At 39.6% G+C, this 27,020-nt stretch overlaps 1 protein-coding gene across 4 annotated transcripts in view; it reads right to left on the bottom strand.

Annotated features, from left to right (window-relative positions):
• Positions 1-276: 276 nt before the first annotated feature.
• Positions 277-27,020, bottom strand: part of cdh7a (cadherin 7a) — a 104,113-nt gene continuing 77,369 nt past the window's right edge. For all 4 annotated transcript variants that reach the window (XM_079661886.1, XM_079661889.1, XM_079661887.1 and 1 more), the window contains exons 7-12: positions 26,466-26,719; positions 25,277-25,413; positions 23,278-23,399; positions 11,695-11,812; positions 9,421-9,669; positions 277-884 (exon numbers count right to left, since the gene is read on the bottom strand). In XM_079661886.1, coding sequence (XP_079518012.1) covers positions 370-884; positions 9,421-9,669; positions 11,695-11,812; positions 23,278-23,399; positions 25,277-25,413; positions 26,466-26,719 — 1,395 coding nt within the window. In that variant the 3' untranslated portion in view covers positions 277-369. The remainder of the gene's footprint in view (positions 885-9,420; positions 9,670-11,694; positions 11,813-23,277; positions 23,400-25,276; positions 25,414-26,465; positions 26,720-27,020) is intronic.

Here is a 27,020-nt window from a genome sequence, read left to right as displayed (position 1 = left end):
GGAATGAAAGGACAGGTGCCTCCCCGTAAAAATGTTCCAACATGTATGCATTCTGCAGTCAATGGTTGGACTGGAGCCTAAAATCTGCAACCTTTAATGTCTTTTGAACACAAGGTCTCCTCCTCAGTCAAGCCACTTTCGAAGTCTGAACTCACCATCGCACGCTTTTGAAGAATCCACACAAGGAGGTAAACAAACCAAAAAAACCTTTGATGTCAAAGTGTTTCTCTTTCTCTCTTGTGTTGAATGTTGTTCCTCCAATGCACTAAGGCAGACAAAATCATTTTTCTCTGACAATAAATTACTCTTTTTTTTTTTTTTTTTTTTTTTTTTTATAGTTAGAGAAATGTTAAGAGAGACATTGAGGGGCTATGAGAAGACACTGGTGCCGTCGCTGTTTCCATACAGGTCGGCCAGCTTTTTGAACCGCGGCCCCCAGTTGCTCAGATAGTCATAGTTCTGATCCGAGTCTGTACTTAGAGACTCCAAGGAGCTTAGTGACTCCGCCACAGAGCCGCTGCCTTCAAAAGCATACGTCTGTAACGAGTCATAGGGGGGGGCCGACGGGTCCACGTCAGCATCTTTGAGTCGCTCCCAAATAAACTCTCGAAACACCACGTTGTCCGGCAGGGCCTTGTAGGGCGGGCGAGCGGTTGATGGGTAATGAAAGAAGGTGGGGGTGTCCGGTGTGACGTCCCGCCTCACGTTGGGGTCCCTGATGACGTTCAGGTTGCGGAGGGTAACCATGTCGAAGGCCTCCGTGTCCTCCTCGCCCCCCCCCTCGTCGTCGTAGCGCACAATGTTCTCCCTGATGTCCCGCTCCTCCTCGAGGATCAGGGGCTCCTTCCTCCTGCGACGCATCGTCACTATCAGCAGCACCATCACTGCGGAGAAGAGGAGAAGACATGTCTGCGTCAATATTCAGTGGCTATTCTGTGCCCAGTCAGCGGAAAATATGCAGGGATATGGAACTTTTCTAAGAGCTGGAAACAGTGTGACAGCAACCAGGGGGGATGGCAGTGATATGATATAAAAAATAACATTTACAGTATATACAGTATATGATAGGTATAAATTCACTATCTTTTGAATATATTTTTACATATTTACATTGAAGCAAAAGATTAAAGCTAAAATATACATGCCAAAGTAATGTATAAATGGTTAAAAAGGAGAAATGGTGGACAATTGTATCTAAGAGTAATAGATAAATGTCTCACATCTTATTTATATCATAGTTTAATTTGTATTAATGTATTATATGAATTGAATGAATTTGTGTTCCTTGTTAAAACCTGATAAAAGACCTTGCTCAGATAGTCATAGTTCTGATCCGAGTCTGTACTTAGAGACAACGTGGTGTTTCGAGAGTTTATTTGGGAGCGACTCAAAGATGCTGACGTGGACCCGTCGTCCTCCCCCTATGACTCGTTACAGACCTTGCTTATGTTCGAAATGTAGCAGTTTGTTTATATGTTTGTATTTGTGTATATATGTATATATGTGTATATATGTTGCAACTATACAGAGCTTATACTGTATACAACTATAGTCACATAAAGCTATTGAATTGATAAATGGTTGAAATAGTAAGGTAACATAAATGGATAAAAGTTTCAAATTCTGGGCTAGAAATGTTCTCCTTTTATATAATTGACAGATAAAAAAGACCCTGTTTAAAACCAGATGAACACATTAGAAACATGGCAGTGGTGTCAGTGAAGGTGTTTTTGACTTCAGATGACTGGGCTATGGGGAGGACACAAAGTTGGGAGAACCACTGCACTATGAATACAATTAGAGTTCACAAAACTAAACCTGCAATGTATCATATTGCGCCCCTCTGAGGTTTCCCCCACCTACATTTCACTTCAAGACTCCAACAAAGTGGAATGTGTGTCCCTGTGAGATCCTACAGAGTCCTTCCTCCAGCCCCTGCTCCCTCTCCCATACATTGCTGCTGAAAATAACTCTACGCCCAAGCAAACTGGCAAATGTCTAATGATCCTCTATCCATCAATGTCAAGCTGGTGCCAGTGAAATATCACTCCGTGGGCCCATATTTCTTTTTTCCTTTCTCCACGTCTAGCTGTTGCAGGCTGAGGAGAAGGAGGCCGAGGAACCAAACCCAAACCCCACTTCACACCCTCTAATAAGGGAGCAAATGGAAAGGATGGAATGGAGGGAAATGTCACATGGAAAGGCAGCAGGAGATGAATGGTTGGCTGTTTGGTGACCCTACAACAATACTCAGTAAGGTCCCTTCAGCTTAATAACCACTGCTAATATCTGTGAAAACGTATTTAGAGCCGAACGCCAAACATTTCTGTGTTTCCTTTTAATTTTCAGGAACTCTAAATTCTATTCCATTCAGTAGGGCTTCACCAAAGTGAATTACAGAGTGGCACATTTAAATAGAATATTCTCAGTGCTTTCCAGCAAAAAGCTCTTTAGGGTTTAATGCCTAGAAGGCAGTCACGATGCTTCACAGACTGGAAGCGGGCAAACAGCCAATCACGTCGTACGAGGAGGAGCAGGTGGATGGCCGGGCATGCAAATAGTGAGATTTGTGTCAGGTACTTTACCGAGGGGTCCTATAAGAAATGATTTCCAGCCCCAGACAGTTGAGCAAACACAACTAAGATACGCCTCTTCATAACACATGCTGTAAACTAAATGAAAAGCAGAAGCAAAGGAGATCCATTTAGAGGTACAAAGGCTTTTTGCAGTAATTGAATTGTTTAAATGATCTACCAGGCTGAATCGATACAGAACAAGGTGAGTTTTCTGCGCTGCCCTTTTCGTACCAGCATGCATCACTTTCTCATTAGAGCGTTTCTTTTTTTTTCAAATGCTGTGTGGTTCTAGTAAAACTGGGACTGATTATTCTCTCATTTTATGTCTCAGTGCTGCAGTTTCATTTCTGAGAGATGAATCAAATAACAACTGTCTGTAGGGAGGGAGGAATGCATGTACAGCATGTATAGGTATGTGTGTTTTCTACGGTGGCCCTGAAGTGCAAGACACCACAGCATTTCAGAAAACACCACAGCCTTTCAGAAAACACCACAGTGTTTTCTGAAATGCTGTGGTGTTTTCTGAAATGGCATTTTCATTAAAGGTTATGAAAGAGTTCTATCTTTCTGTTTTGAATCCTTCTGCAATCAACTGATTTCATGATGCATCTCACTGTCACTCCCTTTCACAATAAAAAGCCTAGATACATGGCATCACTGCCTACCAGAGAGCATTTCTATTAGGAACCAAATCAGTATGGGTTATTGGTAGCTCTGCAGAAAACAGAAACATATCAGACAATGGCACAAACAGTAATATGGCAAGGTTGAAAAGTGATTCATTCCTGCTTTAAGTTTTCAGGGGCTTAAAGCACACAGTGGTAAATGAGGTCCAACAGGATATAAAACAATGATCAAGTGAATGAAACCCCTTGGTTAAAATCACTGACTAAAAGTATTCTTAATCAAACTGTCAATAGGATAAGTGTGTAAGCTGATATTGAAAAAAGAATGTTCTGCTGGTGATTCAGAGCCCTTTATGTGACGGCGCGGAGCGTGCTGCTACGGTTTAGCTGCTGATTAACCGCTTGATTTAATGGAAGATTAATCGACCAGCTGTTCAGCATCCGCTTTACATAAGAACAGCATGGGTCCTTCTCATGGCCAACATATAAACCAAGGTGGACAGAATTACTTTGAGTATATATTAGAGTATTAGTTTTAATTATAAAAAGTAACTGCAATCATGCTGCATTTTTAGGAAGACTAACCATTTGTTTGAATCTATCTTTTAAACATGGCTTTTCAATTGGGTTAACTTTCAATTCTCACTCGAATCATTTTCCATGTTTTACTGTACTTTTTGTGTTTTACTTTTATTGTACATTCCTTTATGAATTGTTTTATTTGAACCTATTTTAATTTCTTGTCAGCTTTAATTCAAGGGAATTTCATTAGGATCACTTTAGATATGTTATCTTGTTCTGTATTTATTGTAATATTGTTGCCATGAAAGGTGCTATACAAATAAAGTGTATTATTATTATTATTTGAAAAGCAAAGTAAACACTTGGTGTTGGATTTATTCTCAATTATTTGATCTCTAAAAAGTCAGAAAAATGTCTAAAGAGCACAATGTGATTTCTTAAATATTCTTGTTTAGTGTGACAACAAAACAAAATCAGCTGTTCCTCATATTTAAAAAGGGGAAACAAAACTGTAACCAGGTAACATGCTAGCTCTCTGTTTCTGTTGTAACTCTAGTTGCTGACTTGCTGACTTTGTAGCTATACGAGAACAAAGAAAAGAAGTGGAGGAGAGCTGGAAAGAAAATAAAGGTGTCTGTCTAGACACCTGCAGAGGTCTCAGGCGCCCTCATCAACATGACAGATTTCACTCTCCTCCATGGATGACATTGCCCCATTCTGCAACCCAGCATGATGAAGGGCATAGAAACAATCAGAATCTGCAAACACAAATCCTCCACGTTATTGGCTTCTTTATCAGTCGACTGCATGTTTTCTGCTTGATTCAAACAGCTTTTATGGTTCCTTTGTTGTGGCTGATGTTATCCGTCACACTGTTATTTCTGTATCTGTCTGTATTATATGCTTCTTTTTCATTTGTTCTATGAATCCTTCTGCAAGCTGTTAGCATGTCTTCCTCCAAATTCCCTTACAAGAGGCCTTTTAAGCTTCTGCCAAACCGTCAATATAAAGACAAATCTGCTCTTAATTGACTTCAAGCTCATTTCCTATTCTTCTTTTATTTGAACCAAGTCAACCAGTGTGATTCCAAATAATGACACAGTTTAAACACACATTTGCAGGTTACAATGTGCACAGCGGAGCTTGGAGATCAGATCTGGGGAAATAAATGGTCTTGTGTCTGAATAGAGACCCATAAATAGAGACGCATACAGAGGGCATAGCACAGAGAGTAAGAGACGGATAAAAAGAAATAAAGATTTACAGAATCTGGTAAGCAATGCTCAGACAGAAAGAAGTGTCTGGATATTCTGACTGCTACATCCTAATGTCCTAATTGGCCCACTGGAGGATTGAGCCATAGAAACAATTGTAACAAGATAATGATCAGTAGTTCCAATATTTGACTATCATTAAAAAATGTTTGTATATGACATTTACAAAGGAAATAAAAACGTTAGTTGTACAGAAGCATTTTCAGGAAAATAACTGCTAGGAGTAGAGGACAAGCTCTGTAATTACATCTAAAAATAACAACGTATGATTAATGACCACTTAGCTTATGAGTACGTAGAGCCAGAGCTAATGTGCTCAGCTCTGCTTTACAGGCAGGCAGGTGGAGACCGCTCACTTTACCCACTGTTGGGATTGAGGCTCTCAGACACAACTGATGAAACCTCAGAAGAGTGGAGAGTGGCACACTGAAGAGCCTTCCACTCACAGCCTTCTATTGTAGTTATTAGACTGATGACGGGCAACTAGAATCAGTGCTGCTCTCACCTGGTCACATACAGAGACTGATGGAGGAAGAAAAACTGATTTAAGAGTGTGTGCTTAAGTACAATTTCCATTTTAGCCTTCTTCAAACGTCACTACATTTCTGAGGTAAAGGTACTTTTTACTTCACTATGTATTTGGCTTGTTTAGTTACATTATAGAATATGTTATAATACAATACATGATACTATATAATACTTTGAGCTACCCAGCAGTGTTTAAAGTCATTGAAATTAGTTTCACTTTTAGCAGTTCCAACATTAAAGTGATGAAGCCTATTATTTTTAAAACTAATTTTAATCCTGCAGGTACTTTTACTTCTGGTACTTTAATGATAAGTGGAAAGGAAGGTACTTTGATGATTTAGTACTTTTGATTTGTGCAATTTTAAATGCAGGACCTTTTTAATAGATGATGGTTCAACAGAGGCTGTGGTACTTTAACTAAAGTAAAAGCTCTGAGGAATTATTCCGGTCTTTTTCAGCCTCTGTTCATTCATTCATTTAAGCCCGGGTTTTATTCCGTCTGGTGTCTCATTCAAAACAATACAATCACATGCAATCACAGCCTCAATTGCTATCTACAGATTGAAAGAGGTCTTGATGGAAGAGCATAAAGGAAGATCGGAATAAGGACCGCTTCTAATACAAGGGAAGATGGAAAGAGGGGAAGAATATGCACATAGAGGAAAAAGAAAAGAGGCTGATACAATTGGGCAACGCAGGATGATGAGGACACACACACACACACACACACACACACACACACACACACACACACACACACACACACACACACACACACACACACACACACACACACACACACACACACACACACACACACACACACACACACACACACACACACACACACACACACACACACACACACACACACACACACACACACACACACACACACACACACACACACACACACACACACACACACACACACGGTGACTCGGAGGTATATTAAACTGGGGGCCATTAGTTCTAAGCCTGTGGCCTGAGGCCATGCTGTGCAAAATAGAGCCAGCTTTCATTAGCGATGCTGGGTTCAGGGCCGCTCTGACACATAGTTGCTCTTGTTGCTCTTTTGAAGTTTTCATTTAACAAGAAAAGTATGATCTGCAGTAAGGCAACCTTAAAGGGACAAGGGCAGAGATGAGCCCATGGAAAAATACTTTTTATTGTATATACTGTTTAGGTGCTCATCAGCTTTCAATGAAGACCACCTGAGCATTAAACAGCAACTGTGCCCTGATGTGGAGACGCTCCGTCTGAGGGCTTTATGAGCGTAAAACAGCCAGGAGGTTCCGGCTCAGTGCTGCAGCATCTTTAAGCTTATGCTAATGAATTCTCATAAGTGTCTTTATGAACCTGGTATTACAGTAGAACACAGAGGCAGAGCAGTGCCTGCCCTTGGAAGGCAGTATTCCATACAGTACACATATCTATGACCTTTATGAAACATAATTAGGTTTATAAAATACACTGAAATGAATCTGGGGGAAGGCTGCATGAGCGCCTTTTAGGAAGGAAAAGGATCTTAAATCTCATCACTGACTCAGGCTACCTTCAGGCGCTGCTTTCTTTCAGCAAACGCAGGAGGAGCACTGTCACATAAATGACACAGAATCTTTTTTTTTTTTTTTTTTGCCTCTTTGTTATAATTATTATTGTAAAAAAAAAGATTTCTGACATGTTCAATAAATTGACTAATAAAATAAATAATAGAGCATAAATCTTTTGTTTATTTGTGTCTCCAATCAGTTGTTCATACTTTCTTTTTAAGAATAGTGCTATCACAGCTAGCATTTTGGACAAACCTTTCACCTTTTAAAGGTTAACATATATAGTATTTAATATACTGTAGTCAAGGTTGCATCTTTGGATGACCATATTCCTTCAATCCATGTTTATATATGTTATCATCTACTGGGTCCAGCTTAACTCTAAGGCAATATCAAAAATACTCCACAAAAACCCAGAATACTCACTCTGGTTAATTGATCGCGTTGGCAGGATTTCAGTTGTATTTCACTAGTAGAAATCCAGGCTGCTGTTCAGAGCTGACTGACCCAGGTCACATGCATTTAACAAAGAGGAAATGTGAGGGGAAGATATCTCCCTCCAGGTTTGACATGTGCACGACCCCCAGATGCAACTTTGTTTTGGAAAAGGCTTCTCTCAACCGCCCGCAGAAAGCATAACTGAGGATAGGTCTGAATGAATACTGAGGTGTTTCGCAGTGAAGCATTATATCAACATCCTCGCCACTTAAATCTGAACCTGAAGATGAACTGCAAAGATTGTTGGCTTGAGTATAGTCCCGCTGCAACAAAGCCTGCGAGCTGCTTCAGGCAGACACGTCCAAAGCGATGCGATGTTGGAGTCTATTAAGCTATCAATGCCCTGCCCACTCTTTTGCTTTGCTGAGGGAATGGGCAAACATTATTATGTGAGAACAGGCGGTCAGAGGAGGAGGGGGGGGGGGTGTTTTTTGTTAGCTGAAAGAAAAGTACTAGGATTTTATTGGAGAGCAGGGGGGAAGATTTGTATCTCAGATTCATTCCACACTAGAGATTTATTACAAAGCAAATATCATCTGATTTAGTACATATCAAGGTATAACATTTTCCAGATGTAACTCTTATTTTATGATATAAAAATAAAGAATGGCTCAAATATTTGAGTTATTCATTTATAATTGTGAGAAATTGAATTTAGTTGTGTTCCTTTTTTACTTTTTGAGTCCAATTTGAAGGTCCAAAAAAAAGAATTGTTCATGTTAAGGACATTCTTTAAGATTCCAACCTCTCCAATTCCCCAATATGTTTTGGGGTAACTCATTTGATTTGTTTTGATCACTAACTGCTGCATATTTTTTTCTGCATTCACCAATGTTGGTCATATTTCATTTGCAGAACAATGTTCATAGAGCCTTATCTACTTTCTGACATTCAGTGATTTAGTTATGTTCGTTCTCTACACTACTAGCTGTTTAGGTCAATTACACTTTTACTACAAAGAGCATAGCTACCTTGCTCTGTTGTTGAAATGAAGGACTTCAGCAACTCCTTAAAAAAGGTTTACTCGGCACAGAGATGCCGGATTACTGCCTCACTTCATAGCAATATTTGCCTCTTTCAGTTGGCTTTGCAACATCAGGATCTATTAGCTGCTGATACTGCTAAAAGTCTAATTGCTTTCATGCAGATCTACATTTGGGAGATGTCTCAGCTTTAGCTTGTTTTCTAATCATGTGCTCCTGCCATTATATGCTGTAATTGTATTGACGTTAACTGCTAATGAAAGCATCAAACTGAGCTGAGGTCATTTTCTTTTAGTTGTTACTCAATTGCTGATCTGAGGACAGGGAGCTGTGGTGGAATGTAGCTAAGTACATTTACTAAAGTACTTAACTAGATTGTTACCATGACATTTTATACTTTTACTACTCTATCAAATATACATGTATGAGAATTTCCATTATAGTTTGGGCAATTTATTTGTAATACATTTGTTCCAAATAACACAATAAAAAAGTCAATTTTAAAACAGCAATAATAGAATTGGTGTAATCTAAATGGGCGTTTGAATACTTTTTACTTCTGATACCTAATTTAAAAGACTCTCGTAACTCGTACTAAAAAAGACATGCTGTCTCATTGCTACTTTTACTTCAGAAAATACCCTTAACATTTCTTCCACCACTAGTGAGGCAAGCAACACCATGATCAGACACTTTGTAAAGGGCTATTTTGGTGAGTTACTCAATATCTGACACGGACAGTGGCTTAACCTGCAAAAATAAACACCTCTACAACAATGAGCACACATAACCTCACACTGGCCTCTCCAGCAGCATGGGAGACTTTGTTACCTCTGACACTGAGGTCGTATGGATCTTACCGAGAAGTGTGATGATGCAGCCCAGAATAGCCACGAGGGCCCCGGTGCTCAGGCCGGTCGCAGTGTAGGCCACGGCTCCACAAGACAGGGCCACGCCGTCCGAGTCACAGTCACACACTCGCACTGAGAGTGTGTTTGTGCTGCTCAGGGTGGGACTTCCACTGTCCACAATCAACACCGGCAGCCGATAGACAGGCTGCTCCCGCCTCCTGAAACCACTCTTCTTCGTCAGTATGGAAGCTGTGTTGTCTGCAGAGAAGACGGAACAACATACATCGGTCAGACTCCAAAAGAAATACCTCTAGCTATTTGTAATTTGCATGTTTATTGGCTTCCAATGAACAATGAAATGCTTATACATGACTTGCAAGAGGCTTCACTAAATTATGTGATGATTGCGGTGCTTTGGTTATGCAATTTGAAATGATTTGACTGTATTAAAAGCAGGAATGCCAACAGATGGTGTCATTAACACGATTCATTATATGACACACTGTGGCGTCTCTCCCTGGTTTTGGCCACCTGTTGGCTAATAACAGCTTTGGTTTAATGCTAATAATCGTATATAAAATCTGAGAGTATTAGAGAGAAAGAGGCAGCAAGAGAAGGGGAAACATGTCATTACAGCAGCTAGAAAACAAAACATTTTAATAATAAAAACACTGAATACTCTTTCAAGTTGAGCACAAATTGTCACATTAGTGAAGAAAAACAGATGTGTCGAAAACAAAACAATTTTGTTGTTACATAAATATATCCAACGGTGAAACATGTGGTCTTTAAATGAAATATTCAGCTACAGTACAAAAATGATCCCTTGTGTCACAGCTGAACAGTGTTAGAAGTTCTTCATTGACAGATTTGAGAGTGCTATAATAATAATAATAATAAATTATATTTCTATAGCGCTTTTCTTGAACCCAGAGACGCTGTTATTTGTGATAACTGTTCTTATTCAAATCTGCCAGAAAGAAAATGAGCACAGTTCCAAAAAAGTTCACTTTGCCATAACTCTTGGTTATTTGCCTTAACCACAATCTCTCTTGGAAAACACGGTTTTCCAGCCAAGTTGTTCTTAGTCTGCTGAGAGGTTAGTGTTAAACATCCAGTTCATCATATAACACAGCACTGACATTGATTACTACCTGCTTCCTTTGTGGAGCTCAAACAAACACTCATCACGGGTCATTTACCTCAGCGAGTGTTTCAGCTCTGCATGTTCTTTAAAGCAGAGGGAGGCCAGCGTAATTCTTATGCTCTCGAGGTATGCAAAGTTCTCCTATATGAGGAGCTCATTTCCTTCATCCGCCGACCGCTTTGCGTGTAGGTGGTGAGCAAATCATTATGGTACAAATCATCAGAAATGTTGTCTTTGCATTTGATGAACAATTACAAAATAAGGGTAGTAAGGGCATTGTCATTGGAGAATGATGGTTTCATTTGGCACAGCCAGGCTCACCTGGGGGGCACCAGTTACTCTGAACTTGGTCTCCTGAGTCAGATTGCAGAGCAGATTGTGTCTCTGCGCAGGGCAGATATAGAGAGCCGAAGTGAGCAATGGCCAAAGTGTCAATTGCATTGCTGCCAGGCTCAATTCGAAAGTAAGTAAGCAGCAAATAGACCGTACCGTACTTGACCAACAGCCTTTACAGACTCAAAGGCGCCCCTGGCAATTTTCTCTAGGGAGGTTTTGCTTTAGCAGCTTAATGCAGCAGGGTTGATCTCACACGTGGAGCTTTCACAAGGACATAGACATTTAGTACAAGGTCAAATTGGTGACTTACTTCTGCAGCGAAATGGAATAAAGATTCTGTAAGACCAAATAGCAATTGCAATGTATCTGCGATAGTATGAGTGTTTGATGGAGTACACAAAAAAATCTTATTCTTTCAGTACTTCCCAGAAGTTTACACCAACATTTTTCTGATTTGAATCACTCCTCTATTTCATATTGCTCATTAAAAGATCCCATGCTAATGAGCTTTTAATAAAAGTGATTGGGGACTCAAATCCACAGTCTTCATTTGGTGCAAAAGTGTTTTCAAAAGACAAGTGCAAACACGGTTTGTTTGGAATATATTGACTTGATTTGTCTAACTGCTGGAGGCTTCATATTATAGATTGGAAAAAAACAAACTATTGCCAACAGCATGGTAGAAATAATTAATATCGTCTGAAGTCTTCTTTTTGCCTCGAATCGTTTGCATATTACCTGGACTTTCCGATTTCTCTGTTTACAGGCAACATTAAGGAATATCAAAATGGCGGTTGCACCTTTGTTATCTCGCAGAGTGAAGTTGGGGTTTCCGGCAACAGGGGCAGCGAGGGCGAAATAAAAGCGATGGCCGCTCAGAGGTTCGTCTCTATCCACGGCACTGATGGTCTGGATCACCTGAGGACAACACCAACAACAACAACAACAACAACAAGACATTCGAGATTAGTTACATGGCCGAGATTTATCCCATCTCACTGGCTGATGACGTGTTAACTGAAGCATTAATGAGAAGTGTAAGGAAAACATTGTATTTGCATCACTTTTCACTTATATTTATTGAAAAGGCAGCATCAATCTTTTTGAAAAGGCAAAGCAGAGTGTGAGTGAGCTGAAGGAAATGAGCTGGATTCTGATTGAAAGATTTGTTTTATAATGTTTGGCTGTTGTGCCGTTTATCTCTTCGAGTACAGTAAGTGCATATCTGGCAAAGGGCCTGGCAACCTCTTAGGATGAAGTGTATTTTCTTTTCGGAAGTGATTTCTTCCGAAGCAAATCATTGTAAGGCGACTACTTTCTCTGTCCCAGCAACTAGACCATAACATCCATTTAGTGAAATAATGGTCCGACACAAAAAAACAACAAAAATGGATTTTCTGTTGCCTTACATTTTTCCTGTGGGCATGAGCAACAACAAACTAATGTTTTATTTGTTCCACTGACCACACCGTTTTTTTAATGAATACCATGATGAAATGGTATTGATGTCTGATTAAGGTAAAAAATAAAGATATCAAAGTGAGATTTTCTTGTTACTCATCTCTGTTTGAGAGCATTGGATTTTGGCTCTTATAAAAAAACAGAGCCATTGAAATGAAATTGAAATTGAAATGAAGCCATTTTAAATTAAACATAAACATTCAGCACTTTTTATCAACAAATAAATAAAACAGTAATTTTTATAAACATAGATTTTTTCATCATCCAAACACCAGCTCGAGTATTTCCCTTTACACTTCAATGATCTTCAAAACTGAAATATTAACAATGTTATGTTTTTAGTCAATATTCACCTCATACAGTAATTATCATACAAACTATAATGCTTAATTATAAAAACCTTGTATTATAATACTAATTATCAGGTTATTTTCAGAAATGTCAGTAATGCCACCCTCACCATATAAACAACCAATCTCTACTTCTGCTTTGAAAAGTATTATAAAAGTAATTAGAATCGTTCAATAACATCATCTTGTTCAATCAATCCTGCGCACAGGTAATTATTATTCTATATACTTTTCAACATATTTTCCAAGTGCTAGAAATGTTCATTTATGGTGGTTACCTTTCTAACAAAAAAATAGGGCTCAACATTGTATTCAAGGGGACAATGAAAGGGTTAACGAACATCACAAAAGGAATCTAATATCTAAAGCACATGGCATTGACCAACATATCCTTAAAAAAAATGCTATGAGAGGTCATTCCTCTGACTCTTGTTGATGCTCAAAATAAATGTGTATTCTACGCAGTCGGGCATTTCTACTTCATTATTACAAGTTGGAAAATGACTCATGATAAGAACTGCTCTTGCCCGGGGCGATGCCAGACAAGCATTCATAACTGAGAGTTAAACAAGTGAACGCCATTTATTCCGGCCCACTTTATTCTGCCTCTGAACTCAGGACTAAACAGCATCTTCCTCACTTTATTATACAGCCCTGTTGACAACTATAAATAATGCAGGAAATCAAATTACAAAATAAACCAATCTATTTACACCCACCAGCATGTGTGCTGTAATGACTTTTTTATTCAAACAAACAGAAAATCAAGTTATCTCTTTTTAGCCAAAGAAAAAAACAAAAACACTAAGCTTTAATGTCTTCTAGGCAGCAGCACTTAGATTCAGTAAGAAGGGAGAGAGAAAGGAACATTTCACTGGGTACATGCTGTTCAGGAGGAGCATATCACACACAAACATGCCATGTGGACGACAAATGATAGCCACCAAGACGGCCATCAAAGTGGGAGTTACTGCATCAGTGTCCTTATACATTTAGATCAAGCCTCCTGAATCCTTTGTAGGCAATCTAGAAACGCAACCCTGTGACAACTCACACTCACACCCATGGACGGGTTCCAAGAGATTCTTAAAAGCAATTCACAGTAAATTATCACATCTCACAGCCCCAAACTGCTCCGCGTCAAACATCAAGACATGAACAGAATTATAGAAAAAATAAATAAACAAAATGTGGCGAGGAAGAAGAAAAAGTAAATGATCCATCAGCGCTGAGACATGGATTATCAGCAGTGATGAAATGCTTCTGGTTACAAGCTGTCAGGTATTAGGGGTTAGTGTAGGTGGTAAACGCCGTCCTGCCAATTATTAAAACTGGCAAGCGGGGGGGGAATTCATGAATATGTTACTGTGTCTCTAAACTAAATTACAAATATTTGCTCTTTCATCAACAAAAGTAATCACAAAGTAAGCTTTTTCTTTCTGTTTACTGTTTGGTTATGCGGAGCAGGAATGCAAAGGATAAATCTAGATGTAATTTAATATTAGAATGGCATAAACATTTAAAAGTACCATTACACATTTGAGCAGGGATGCTTATCAAACTGCTATTGTGTGTTGAGTGTAACTGTTGTTTTGAAGTGATACCTTTTATGTAGTTTTATATAATAAAAAAAGGCGGTGGGTATTAAAACAACTGAAATATGTCTGTAGACCAACTAGTCAGTTGATCAGATATGTCCTTACTAAAACGTTTTAAAAAAGAGTCTCAGATGCTGTATGAGCTTCACATTTCTCTAGTCTTTAATCTCGCAATACGGAGTCTGCATTTTGTGATTGAAGACTTCCGTTTAAGTACGTTTTTTTGGTACCACTTCACGATAAGACTACCCTTATAAAGGGTTTGTCGAATAGTTTGTAATTCATTTATTAATTAGGTTGTGAACACTTTACAAATAATTAATACGCTTTTATTAAATCCTAAAAACGTAGATCTTATATTTAATACTTTATTCAAAACCTTTCCCCTCTCTGACCTCTCAAGGTTTTATTAGAGGGTAACAGGTTGCAGAGAAGGCCTAGCCCGGCCGGGGAGTGTGGAACGTAGTCACAGACCTACTCCTTACCTCTAACTAATTCCAATTCAGGTTCCAGTGGGGACCTTTCTCCCTGCGTGTGCCTCTCCACCTCTGCTTCTTACTTCTTACTTGCTACCCTTTTCCCTCAACCTATCCTAAGGGAGTGCATGTACAGTATGTAGACATGTTAGTTTAGCTGCTATAGGCTTGGACTGTTGGGGGGGGGGGAACCTTACTCCGTCTTTCTGGCTGTTTGTACCTGTGTACTCTCATTTTCCGATTAACCCAGCTTCCCCCAAATCTCTTTTTTGTGTCCATATCTACGCCGGGATCCTGAGTCGAGGCTAATCCTGTTGCTGCGGTCCTGCATCCTGGATCCTCTATCCTGAGTTCTAGATCCTGTGTCCTCGACTTTGAGTCGTGGCTGAACCTATCACTGTGGTCCTGCCTGACTCTCATCATACTACTTCCCTGATGGCTTCCACAGGATTGTTGACATCCTCGTGGATTCATCTTCTTATTACACACACATGCATTTCCAAACATTTAGTCAACCTACGCTGTAAAATGTTTTATCTCTTCGATTTACACACGGCATCTATTGCACGTCTGTCTGTCCTGGGAGAGGGACCCCTCCTCTGTTGCTCTCCCTGAGGCTTCTCCCATGTTCCCCTTTAAACTGTGGGGTTTTCTCTGGAAGTTTTTCCTTGTACGATGTGAAGGTCTAAGGACAGAGGGTGTCGTATTGTCATACTGATATTCTGTACAAACTGTGAAGTCCACTGAGACAAATGTAACATTTGTGATTTTGGGCTATATAAATAAACATGTATTGATTGATTGATTGATTGATTGATTGATTGATTGATTGATTGATTGATTGATTGATTGATTATAAGACATGAGATAAACAGGGCACCTGTGACCGGTTGCTTGCCAAATAGTGGGAAAAAAATGGGAACGTGTTTTGCACTTTACAATAAGGCTATCTTTTGGCAGTTATACATGTTAGTAAAATAAATGGTTCTTAATGATTAATAAAGTGTTTATAACCTAATTAATAACCTAATTATAAACCCTTTATGAAGGTAGTCTTATTGTAAAGTGGTACCGCTTTTTCTTTCTGTTTACTACTTGGTATTGCAGCACAAGGGGGATTAATATGTGGAGCAGGAATGCAAAGAGGTTATCTGCTCTGGTTCAGGAACATTTGGGATATCTGTGTGTACAGACAGAAATGATGTTTGTGTCAGCATCACATCGGCAACACCAACACCGAGCACCTGAACACGCTCGGCTTCATATCATGAAAGCTGCCATTGATTCTGGGATCATAATAACTCATATGCCTCTCATTCTGTTATGGAAATCTCACATCTGATAGAAACCTTTCTTTGTGGTTCCGACGATGAATCCTATACACAATCTGAACCCTTTGATGTCCTTTGAATATCGCAGATAGATTCGGAGCTTATCTCTAGGAAGGTTTCCATTCCCTCTCTGCTGAGGGAGAGGACTGTAAATCATCCTCAAATCAAACACTTTGTAATGTATAATGCCTTTCATTAGTGTGGCTCTGATACAAGGCCTTCCTGAGAACCTTTGCCGGGGAATTCTCTAATGGGTTGAGAAGCAGACAGGAGGAGAGAGGCAGAGAAGTACACATAAATTCTGCCTGAAAGACATTAACGGCAGCAGCAGACTGGTGCCTGTCGCAAGGCAAGACTGAGGAGGCCTATGAATCACAGAATTAAAGGTTTTTGGAGTTTACACATGGCTGCGCGTCAGATCAAAAAGGATATAAAAGGACAAAGGTGTCTCTGTGTGTGGCTTCGGAGGCGGAGGAGGCGGAGAATGTGCAAACAACAGAGGCATGCTCGCACATTTCCATACACGTTCATCTGTCCTGCAGAGACTGTCAGCTTGCAGTGACTGGCGGTGCATTTGTAATTATAATCTTAAGAATTAGATGCATCTGCTGTGTATGGAAATCAGTACATTTCAAATACTGATAACTGTTTGGGTCATAAATAGTGTCTTAAAACAGCTTTTCCCAACGTTTTTGACCTGTGTAGTTGATTTTTGATTTGATTTGATTTGATCCATTTCAAAAGTGTAAAACAATAATTAAAGAAAATAATAATAATTAAATGAAACATGAGAATTATTATATATACTATATATACTATACAAACTTAAGCAGTGTCAAATTGATAAACAAAAATATTACCGACTTATAATTGATATATAAACAAATGATCTACGTGATTACACATCCGAAAAGGGGTGGGAAGAAGTTTACACTTATTTAATCCCACCCCTTCTCCCAAAAACTAAATTATTAACATATATATATATTATTTGAAATACATTTTTCTTTTTTTTCTTGATGTGGTATGATGATTATGATCTATTAGCTGATAAACAAACAGATACAATTACATTTAGAAAATGCATTTTGCAGTTAAAAATCTACTTCGTAATCACAAAACAGTTTCTAAACGACCTCATATCTGCAGAAATCTTCTATTGACCTGGTTCATTTATTGATCAAAATATAATATTAACTTTGGACCTGTCATTAAAAGGTTGCATACTACCAACCTAATAGTTATATTGCCTCTCTCTACTGTTTTCAAATGTTTTTGAAGTGATGGGTTAGGCCGAAAAAATAACACTTAGTGTATGATTTTGATTTGTTATTTATTTGCAACATTGTTTTTTATTGTTTTCAGCCAATTTACAAAAGGGGCCATTATGCTTGTGCACAGCACAGGGAAAAAGCCTTGGGTTTATGATAGAAATGTTTTTGTAGAAAAGTAGTGAGATGGACAGTAAATCTGGAGGGGGGGGGGGTGTTTGTGTTATCAAGTTCAAATTTCAACAGTATTTCTCCAGAATCGCATTAAGGTTAAAATGCCGTAAGCCGGTTTATAACGGTCTGTCTACTGTCTCAAACTACAGAAAAGGTGACCGAGTAACTTCTGGTAACTTCTTTGTCCTTGAATAAGTCAAATAAATAAAAGGTTCTATTATTATATTTACTAAGGAAGTGATAAAGTTAGAAGGTGTGGAACTGTCAACAGATTATTTTACACCAACTCAAAAGCAATCAACACTTGTTTTCCCAATCCAATAACTGCAAATTACACCTTTTTGTCATGTTTCACCGCACGCATCAGTACCTGTACTCTGCACAATGAGATTTAAGTTGAACATAAATATAGATGTAATTTAATATTATAATGGGATAAACATTTAGAAGGACCATTACACATTTGAGCAGGAATGCTTATCAAACTACTAAACTGTGGTTTTGTGTTGAGTGTAATTGTAGATTTTAAGTGATTCGTTTTTTGTAGTTTTATTAACTTAGGTATTAAAAATATGTTTGTAGCACAACTAGTCAAATTCGGTTCCTCTTTATTTTGTAATTGATCAGATATTTCCATACTAAAACATTTTTAGAAAGAGTCTCAGATGCTGAATGACCTTAAGCTTTCTCTAGTCTTTAATCTAAGCAATACAGATTCTGTATTTTGTGATTGAAGACTTTCCATTTCATTTCTCCAGACATCACATCACAAGCATCACCTGGACGAGCTGAACCCTCACAGACCAAATACTCACAAATAACATCCTGCCAACTCAAATGTGTGTTTTCTCATCTGTTGCGATTCAAACAATTAGGATTTAATTCCCCTAAACACCTGAAGTATCTTAGAGAACTACAATGACCATAATTCATTGCACCTACGACACGAAGCATCTGTGAGCTGCGGCGTGTGTGTGCCAGACTCTCGCTGAAGAGACAGTTGGAAAATGTGGCCTCTATAATGAGGGAAGAAATGTCAGCTAATGTAGCATGGCTAGACTAAAAGGCTTTGGTGTGTGAAAACATTGAGAGATAACGAGCCTGAATAACATGTTCCCCTCTTTGACAGCAGCAGAGTAAACAATCAGCATTTTAAAATCCCTGCAACTATCCTTATAAGAGTTGTATTGTCTTAAAGTGTAACTATCAGAAAGTAAACCGGATGAGTCATACGTCAATATCAAGCCTTGAAAGATGAACTAAGAATATAAATAAGCAGCGCATCAAATGGGTGACACTTGTTGCCTTGGCGATAGATGGGGGGAGGAGGAGGGTGGAGGCGGAGGTGGCTGTGCGTTTTTCACACCCTTCCTGTGACATCCTGTGACCCTTCCTAAACATCACCCACATGTGACACCCATAACTTTGTGCTGAGGGATCAACAGCATTCACACATCCTGTCATTACTCACACACACAACATTGTGAAATGACAATCAACACATGTCATGTTTCAACTCTCATTTCACATTGATTATCCAAATCCTTCACTGATTTGTTGGCAGGATCCTAACAAGCCCAAACTGCTGAGGTGATCTTCTGGTGGGATCTGACTTCCCCATGGCTGTTTTTATAGAACACACAGTATGATGCCTTGCACGAGTTACTCTGCGCCCTGCCATATCCGTTTTCATCTCCCACCTTGATGCAACACCCACATTATAATAAACTGATCATTTGGATGAAGACTGGGGGTGTGAAGGAAGTTCTCCTTCTTGTTGTGTGATTGATGTTGACAGTGGAGGCAGTAATTAAAAGGTGATATGTAAAGAAGTAAAGTAAGTTTGAAAGTGGAGGTGGGTGAACCAGAAAAGTATTTTTTTTGTCTATATTTAAATTTGTTTTCATACAGGGCAGATATGTATAGGATTTGTTAGACGGAGAATAGTTCAATATAATTGGCTTTTTTATTTGCTGTGAATATTCTTGGTCCATGTTTTGTTTGTGAGATCTAATAATCATGTTTTATAAATGATAACTCCGATAATGTACACTATAACCTGAGCCATGTGTGTTCAAACCATATTGGTGGCATCATCATTATTAGAATGTATTTTCATTTACCGGTCATTTCAAACCTTTATTTAAGCAGATTGGTCCCATTGAGATCATAGATCTCTTTTTCAAGGGAGAAACATAAAACAATAAAGGACATCATACATTATATTTAAAGGATGCATTTACATAGTTATAGACATGTACAAGTGCCCATGGTATCAACAAGCATTTCATTTAGTCTAGCTTTAAAAACAATGTAGAATTAGCTTTTAGCTTCCCTGTTAGCAGTGTGACCATGAATTCACGAACATCAATCCCTGGATTCCTTTGATACTGATCAAAACCTAAAAAGTGTGAACATTCTCAAGCAACGTTTTTTTCTTATGATTCTTCAGGTAATTTATTCAAGGTTATTCGCAAAGAACATCTAGGATAATGATATGCTTGTCAAGTATAAGTCACACTGAATTGCTAAAAATGTATGTGTGATGTCTGATTTGAGTCATGACTCAAAGGTAGAGATGTTTAGAATATCTCTTTCTCGTCATGCCCCTTCAACTCTTTCACAGTTTGAAAACCTTTGTTTTTGACCACCTAACATTCATGAATCTCTGGAGGACACTAAGCCTCCTCAGGGAGGGGCAGTGGAGCCGATTGGGGGCAGCAGAATGCCAAGTCCACTCATGGATGTAATGGCTACACTGAAGTGATTGTACAAAGACCCCTCCCTCCCTCCCCTCCCTCTCTGTGCCATCCCCACTGCTGCTGATGCCCTCTCCACCCCATCATAATATCAATTAATATTATGGCAGAAGACAGACGCACCGATGATCCGTAACAAGTGGCATCTCTGGAGAGAGCCAGTGCCACGAGACGGCCTTAATTAGGCCTGAAAAATGGCAGGTTATTCCATCCCTGCACTCCCTGTTAATCTGTGTTACAGAGCCACGGAGTGAACCCCGGCCCAAACTGGCAAATGTTATTATTTCATCTTTTGGCAGCTGTGAATAAGCCAATGGGCGTGACGATCAGTGGGCGGCCTAAGATTTTCAACTAAGCTTTACAGGGAAGCACACACTGTTAGTACAGCCAACTGCTTGCTGCTACAGCCGGACAGAGAGTGCACAACAGGAGCATTCTCATTAATTAGGACTAAGGGAGATGGTGGGGTGCACATTTGACAGGTTACAAGTCCACCCAGTCTGTCTGCTAAGAGACAGCAGACACCTAGTTGAAATTCAAACGGGGTTTCACATTCAAATGTCAACCTCTCTCCTTCCCTTTGCTCTGTATGTGTTTTTGGGTGTAAATTTCATCATGAAATTTCCATTTTGTCTGCCTTCATTATTCAGTCTGAAGGTGCAATCCCACCGGTGCATAGTGTTGCCTAAACAGAAGGCTGTATTTGAATAGGATTTAATAGGAATGGGATCAGAGAAGAGCCGAGATGAGAACACACACTTCCAGTCTGGGGTAGTCATTCGCTCTGACATAAGAAAGTTAAGATGATGCAGGAAGTTAGAGCTAAAGATTTTATGTTTGTATTTTATTTTATTTGTTATTGTCTTTAATATTGTATGCATGCCTCTTAATTAATATTGAGCTACTTTTGGGTCTTTTGCATAACAATGCCAATTTCCCCTCTGTTGGACAAATAAAGGTATTCTGATTAAAAACATTTCAAATGTCATACATTCAAATACCTTATACCATATGTGTATAACTGTAATTTTGGTCTTTATTGCGTTTATAAGAAACATTTTACGATTCAATCCAATTGACTGGTGATTTTCAGATATTTCACAGGTGAGATATAAGAAAATGCCAACATTGGAGAGAGAAAATACATTTTCTTACCCAATGCTTATTTGTATTTTAGGATTTTCAGAACTTAATTCACATTTCATACTCAATAACATCTGGCTGGCTGTCTTTTTGTCAAATTCCCCAAGTCCTCAGTCAGATTTCTTTGGAACATTTATTTTAATTTAAATATAAGGACACACGTGGACACACACAAGCTATTAGCATGTACAAACTAGCTTGTGGCTAAAGAAGCTAATTGTATTGACGGCACCACTTATCTACATGTACAACAGTATTTGATTGCACGTCTTCCCAGGTAGATGAGATTAGAAGCCTCGGCCCCCCACAGCCCCTCTCTTTACAGCAGAGTAGCTCCTAGCTAACCCTAGGGGACCTCCCAGCTCAGCTATCACCGGCATTGAGGAAGCAATCTGTCTGCTTCAGCTGAGTATTTACAGATTTGCTGAACCTTTTCCTGCTGATGATGCTGTCATGGACCCCGGCTATGTCCTGGGGGCCGGTATGATTGCTGGGGAATTACTTAGTTTCAGTATTGTCATAGCCTGGGTGCCATAATTTATTAGGCACTAGTGGGGAGGAATGTACAAATGAACTGTTGAATCTCCAAGTCAGTGCAGTACATGTTTGCTAGGGTTGCTCTAAATTTGATATCACTGAGCAACAACACTCATCTCGAGATAAGTGGCAACATCGTTAACCAGAAATAGACATTCAGCTGTGGTAGAAATGCATTCTTTAATAATGATTGGAACGAATATGGAGGCAATGTGTATTCCAGTAAGTACTCTCTGCCCTAAGGCGAGAATCTGATTGGTTACATTTCGATTTTGCAATATCTAGAAATACCTTAACGTGAGTTAAATGATATGTACTAAACCTTTTTTCGGTTATAAATCTGAAAAAAACCAAACTGCTACAATCCCAGAAAGCTTCACCTGTAAGGCTTCATAGTGTGGTCAAGCATCATGCACACAGAAAAAAGCACTCGTGAAATATAGTCTCTCATTTTTGCAAATGAAGTCGTTTGCTATTTTTGCTCACCCTTCCGTGAGCACGGTGACAAACAACCCTGAAATAGGAATGCAAATAACATATTTAAAAGGGCCTAATAGCCATTCTCCAATACAATGCATCATTCTGATCAATTGTACTTATTCAGGTCTACACGCCTCCTCTACCCTTCGCCTCTGATTGTATTTTCCAAATGCCAAGAGCAGACGAATCGCCGCCGCAGACACACAAGTCATTTAACAACAATGAGGCCAAATGCTAAAGACAGGGAAAATGTGATGCATGGCTACAGCTTCTTCTCTTTCCTTATTTTCCTCAAACACAAAATCTTAAAGCCCTCAATTCCCTCTGGGTTCCTTTTTCATGATTTTGTGATGCATTTTCTGCATGGCTGCCCTCCATTGTGATCGTCTTATTACACAAAGCCTCAGAATGGAAAGTCAAACTGCAGAGATCACCAAACCGTCCCAGCATGAGGTATCGCTTTAGGCCATTATGTTATTGTGGATTAAGACCATAGGCACCGTCATTAATTTAGTTTGCTTGAACAGTACGGAATGAGAGTACCATTTATAACAAACGAAAACACCTACAATACCTGCTATCAAATCTAAAGGATGTGTCTCATACTAATGATGCTGGAAGTTCCCGAAAATGACCTCAAGCTGTGAAGTGGGTATGTGCACAGTGGACTTGTTTTGAGGAACAAGAAAGAGCTTTAATGGCTTAGAAAGTCAGCAGGTTGTCTTTGTGAGTCAAACTTGAAGCATGGACAGAGAAAAGGGAAGGGAAGCTGGACCGTGTGCAGAGATGTGTCTGTGTCTTACCTGTCCTGTCCTGGCGTTTTCACACAAAAGAGTTTCATAGTCGATGGCAAAGACCGGGGCGTTATCATTTATGTCCAGCACCGTGATGAGAGCGATGCCTTTCCCAATTTGGACCGGGTCCTCTGAAAGATAAAGGGAGAAAAGGAAGAGATTTTAAACACTTTAATCCTGCCTTAAAATTCCCTTGATGCACTTGGCCAAATTATGGAATATTGATCTTTTTCATGTGTTTTAATTCATCACAAAGGAGGTGGACAAAAGTGCTGCTGTAATGAAATATGCAGTGTGCCATCCCTATCAGCCAAAGTGATTACACTCGGTGGCGGCTTGTTGTCGTGGGAAGGCTGTGTCTGTGGACGAGCCATTCTGCACTGCAGGCTTCACGCCTCTGTCTGCCTGACACACACTGATGGTTAAATGGCTACGTCTGAGTGCAGGATGATGATTTAGCCTGGCGTCGCCGCCCATGCCGGCAAGAGATGACGCGCTGACATTCGGGCCAGGCTGATTTGATGGTGATAAAAAGGACGTGTGGAGCCTCGGGCCACAGGCTTCTTGTCATTGCCGTGGTCTGGCCAGAGCTCATGAAATTTGAGTGACTGCAGCTCAAAAGCACAACATCCTATAACCGAAGAGTCCTTCACTCTCTCCAGTTACAAAGAACCTATTTACTATAAATACTGTCATCAGCCGTACAGGGCAGTGGATTTCTTAGCCAGTCCGTGAACTCAAAGATGTTTTCAGCTTGAAACAGCGCCCGAGTGTCACTATGTGTCATAAGCCAGTACCTCATGCATGAGGGACTGTTGTGACATTTCATATGGCTATTATTATATGCCTTCTCTTTGAGGCTATATCAGGCGAGCGCTCACACTATGAAATCAACAGAGAGCTGAGCCTGTGTGCTTTCCGATGTAAATAAAAACACACCTTTGAAGCAAAGAATGATACGAAGGTTTTGAAGACAAATGAATACCATTTCACACAGTGTGAAGATGTGAAGGCAGAGGAACTGCCAGGCTGACAGGCTGGTTGTCTTTTTCAACTTATACAGATGTGACGCAGCTGTCGAAAGCGCTCTGCTGATTGGGCGCTGATGATTGTTGTCTGTTGTGTTTGCATGATCGCTGGTGGAATGATATGGAGGCTGGAGGGGGACGCATCAGTGTCCTTTGAGACATTGAGAGATGAACAAATAGGCAGGCGACTCTTCCTCACATCACATTAACATAGTTCACCTGAGGGTGAGGTCACCCACCCTTAGTCAGCATCTTGTCTTCACGACGGTTGGACACATGGAGGTCAAAATGACCGTCCTGTGCGTGAATTAACATTCCCCAACAGCCCTACAACAACCCCGACAACTGTTTCGCCCTCTACACAGAGGGCTATTGGACACTAAGAGGATAACAGGACAAATAGTGTCACCCAGAGAGAATGAATAAAACCTCAGTTCCTAGGAAGTATTGGAACCATTTGCTGAGCTTGGATTTTTAAATAGAGGTAGAAAAAAACAGGCTTACATTCGGTTTTATTTCCTCGGTGAAATGGCAAAAAGGTGAAACCCTAGCCAATGAACCTTTGGCTAGGGTTACTTTAGCTCCTGACATTATCCTGAACTCTGATCTCTGATAGCATAAAAGATACGTTTTATCATAGCAGGAAATACTACACTAAAACAGGGGATTTTTTAATGTATTTAACCCCACAAACTCGTTTAGTTTAGTGCTTTTTGGCCCAGTACAGTAAGTAATGCTTAATTCAATGTCTTACTACTGTGGATGTAAGCTAGTTAGCCACGCTAAAATGCTAACACTTGTAACTTATACCTTTTACTATTGCTTTTGTGTTTTAGTTTTTTGAATAGGCTTGCAGAGATGCCATCCCCTCCAGATTGAGTATACTAGGTATGAATCTTATTAAAACCAACAAGGCTTTAGCCAAAGGTCAACTCTGCCTGTACAGCAGATTTGAGGGTGTATGCTGAAGGTACACTTACGGCTCTCGATGGCCAAAATGGTGAGGTTATGGACCATGTTGGCCTCTCGGTCCAGAGGCTTGGCTGTGCTGATGACCCCACTTAGAGCATCCACGTTAAAGAAGCGCTCCAAGTCGGTGTTTCGGTCAATAGAGTACCTGGAGAAAAGAAAAAGCACATCAATACACACAGCCGACATAGGTAAAAAGAATAAGCTTTTTGAAAGAGGTATTGATTTGACATTTAGGTGTTTCTTTAAAGATTATGATATTTTTCTTCCATCAAACTGTGCAGCAATATACAGGAACCACTTTTATAAAACCTCAATGTGTTGTGTTCACAATAAGAACAATATAGGATATTTCCAAACAGTATTAATGAGTTTGGATTGTAAATTCAGAAATGCAGCAGAAATTGTATGAGTGAAACAAAACCCTATTAAATGTTTATCAAACTGAGGTCTGTCTGCTTGTCCCTCGGCACACAACACTGATCAAACCTTTTCAATACACAGCAACTCATATTACTAGAAAAAATTACAGCTTCAATTAGCCTACATCCAAAGGGTATTATTACAATGTAATTTGACTCTTGTGGCTGCATTAGTTCCACAATAATTTTAATTTCAGCAGATGTAGTGAAATACATTGCAGACGCTGATAACAGTCACAGGAGCAAAAAGAAGCAATTTACAGCCACAATGGTGCAGTAATTAGATTTTCTGATTAGGATTAATAACAATCCTAACAGACCAAGCATGAATACCACACAATATTCATTCAATTAATGCAAAATAGGAGGGAATCTGGAGAGTGACACTGCACAGATTGGTATGGTGAGTGCTTGTTTTGAGTCATAAATGCCACGATACAAGTGTTGTATCGCCTCGACCCTTCGGCAGAAATGCCCTTCTCTCAGTCAAGATGGCATTTCGCTTTTGCAAATCCTGCACTCTTTGGCCCTCCCACCATCTGGCATTGTCTTAGCAAAACATCCATATGGGGGACCTTCGAGGGTCTATGGATTCTGTGTTTGCAGAAAATGTGGAGTAGTTAAATAGATTGTGAAGACATTGGTATTCTTTCTTTTCTTTTCTAACAAACAGCTCTGGAAAACTTTACCCAAGTATTTATGAAAGAAAGAGTTACATAACAAAATATATTTGACATGTAGAAATACATTTACGGAATAGTAGACCGATCGTAAGTACCTGATGCCGTTGTTGGAGTTGTCTGGGTCATGGGCAGAGACCCTCCCAATTGAGGTGCCCGATTTGGCGTCTTCTGAAACAACCATCTTGCTAAGCGGTGTGGAAAAAACGGGCGGCTCGTTCACATCTTCCACTGTCACCTTGACTGATGTTGTGTCGCTAAATGGGCCCGAGCTCAAGAAGTCGGAGTCAATGTTCCTGTTTGTGGCCTCGATTCTCAGAGAGTAGCTGCTCTTTGTTTCAAAGTCCAGAGGCTAGAGGAGACAGAATACACAACATAAAGTGAGAGATGTTCACTTTTCTCATCAAGGTGGCAGAACATGTTCAGTTCTTTGTTGTTTGTACTTGAAGAATACAATGCTAAGGCTATATCAGCAGTTTATATAAATGATTCATAAAATGCTGAGGTCCCAATGAAGATCAGAATGAAGACAAAAAAAAATTCGGACAGACAACAGTTTAATTGTATCCTTAAAATATTAATTTTAAGAGAGGTGCACAACAAGTTGAAAAGCATTCAGAAATGCTTTCTTTTGTCTGGGTTAACAAACTCCT

The sequence above is a fragment of the Notothenia rossii genome (genome assembly GCF_949606895.1).
Source record: "Notothenia rossii genome assembly, chromosome: 12".
Lineage (NCBI taxonomy): Eukaryota > Metazoa > Chordata > Actinopteri > Perciformes > Nototheniidae > Notothenia > Notothenia rossii.
The sequence above is the reverse complement of the archived record's forward strand: the minus strand, read 5'-3'. Positions and strand labels throughout refer to the sequence as shown.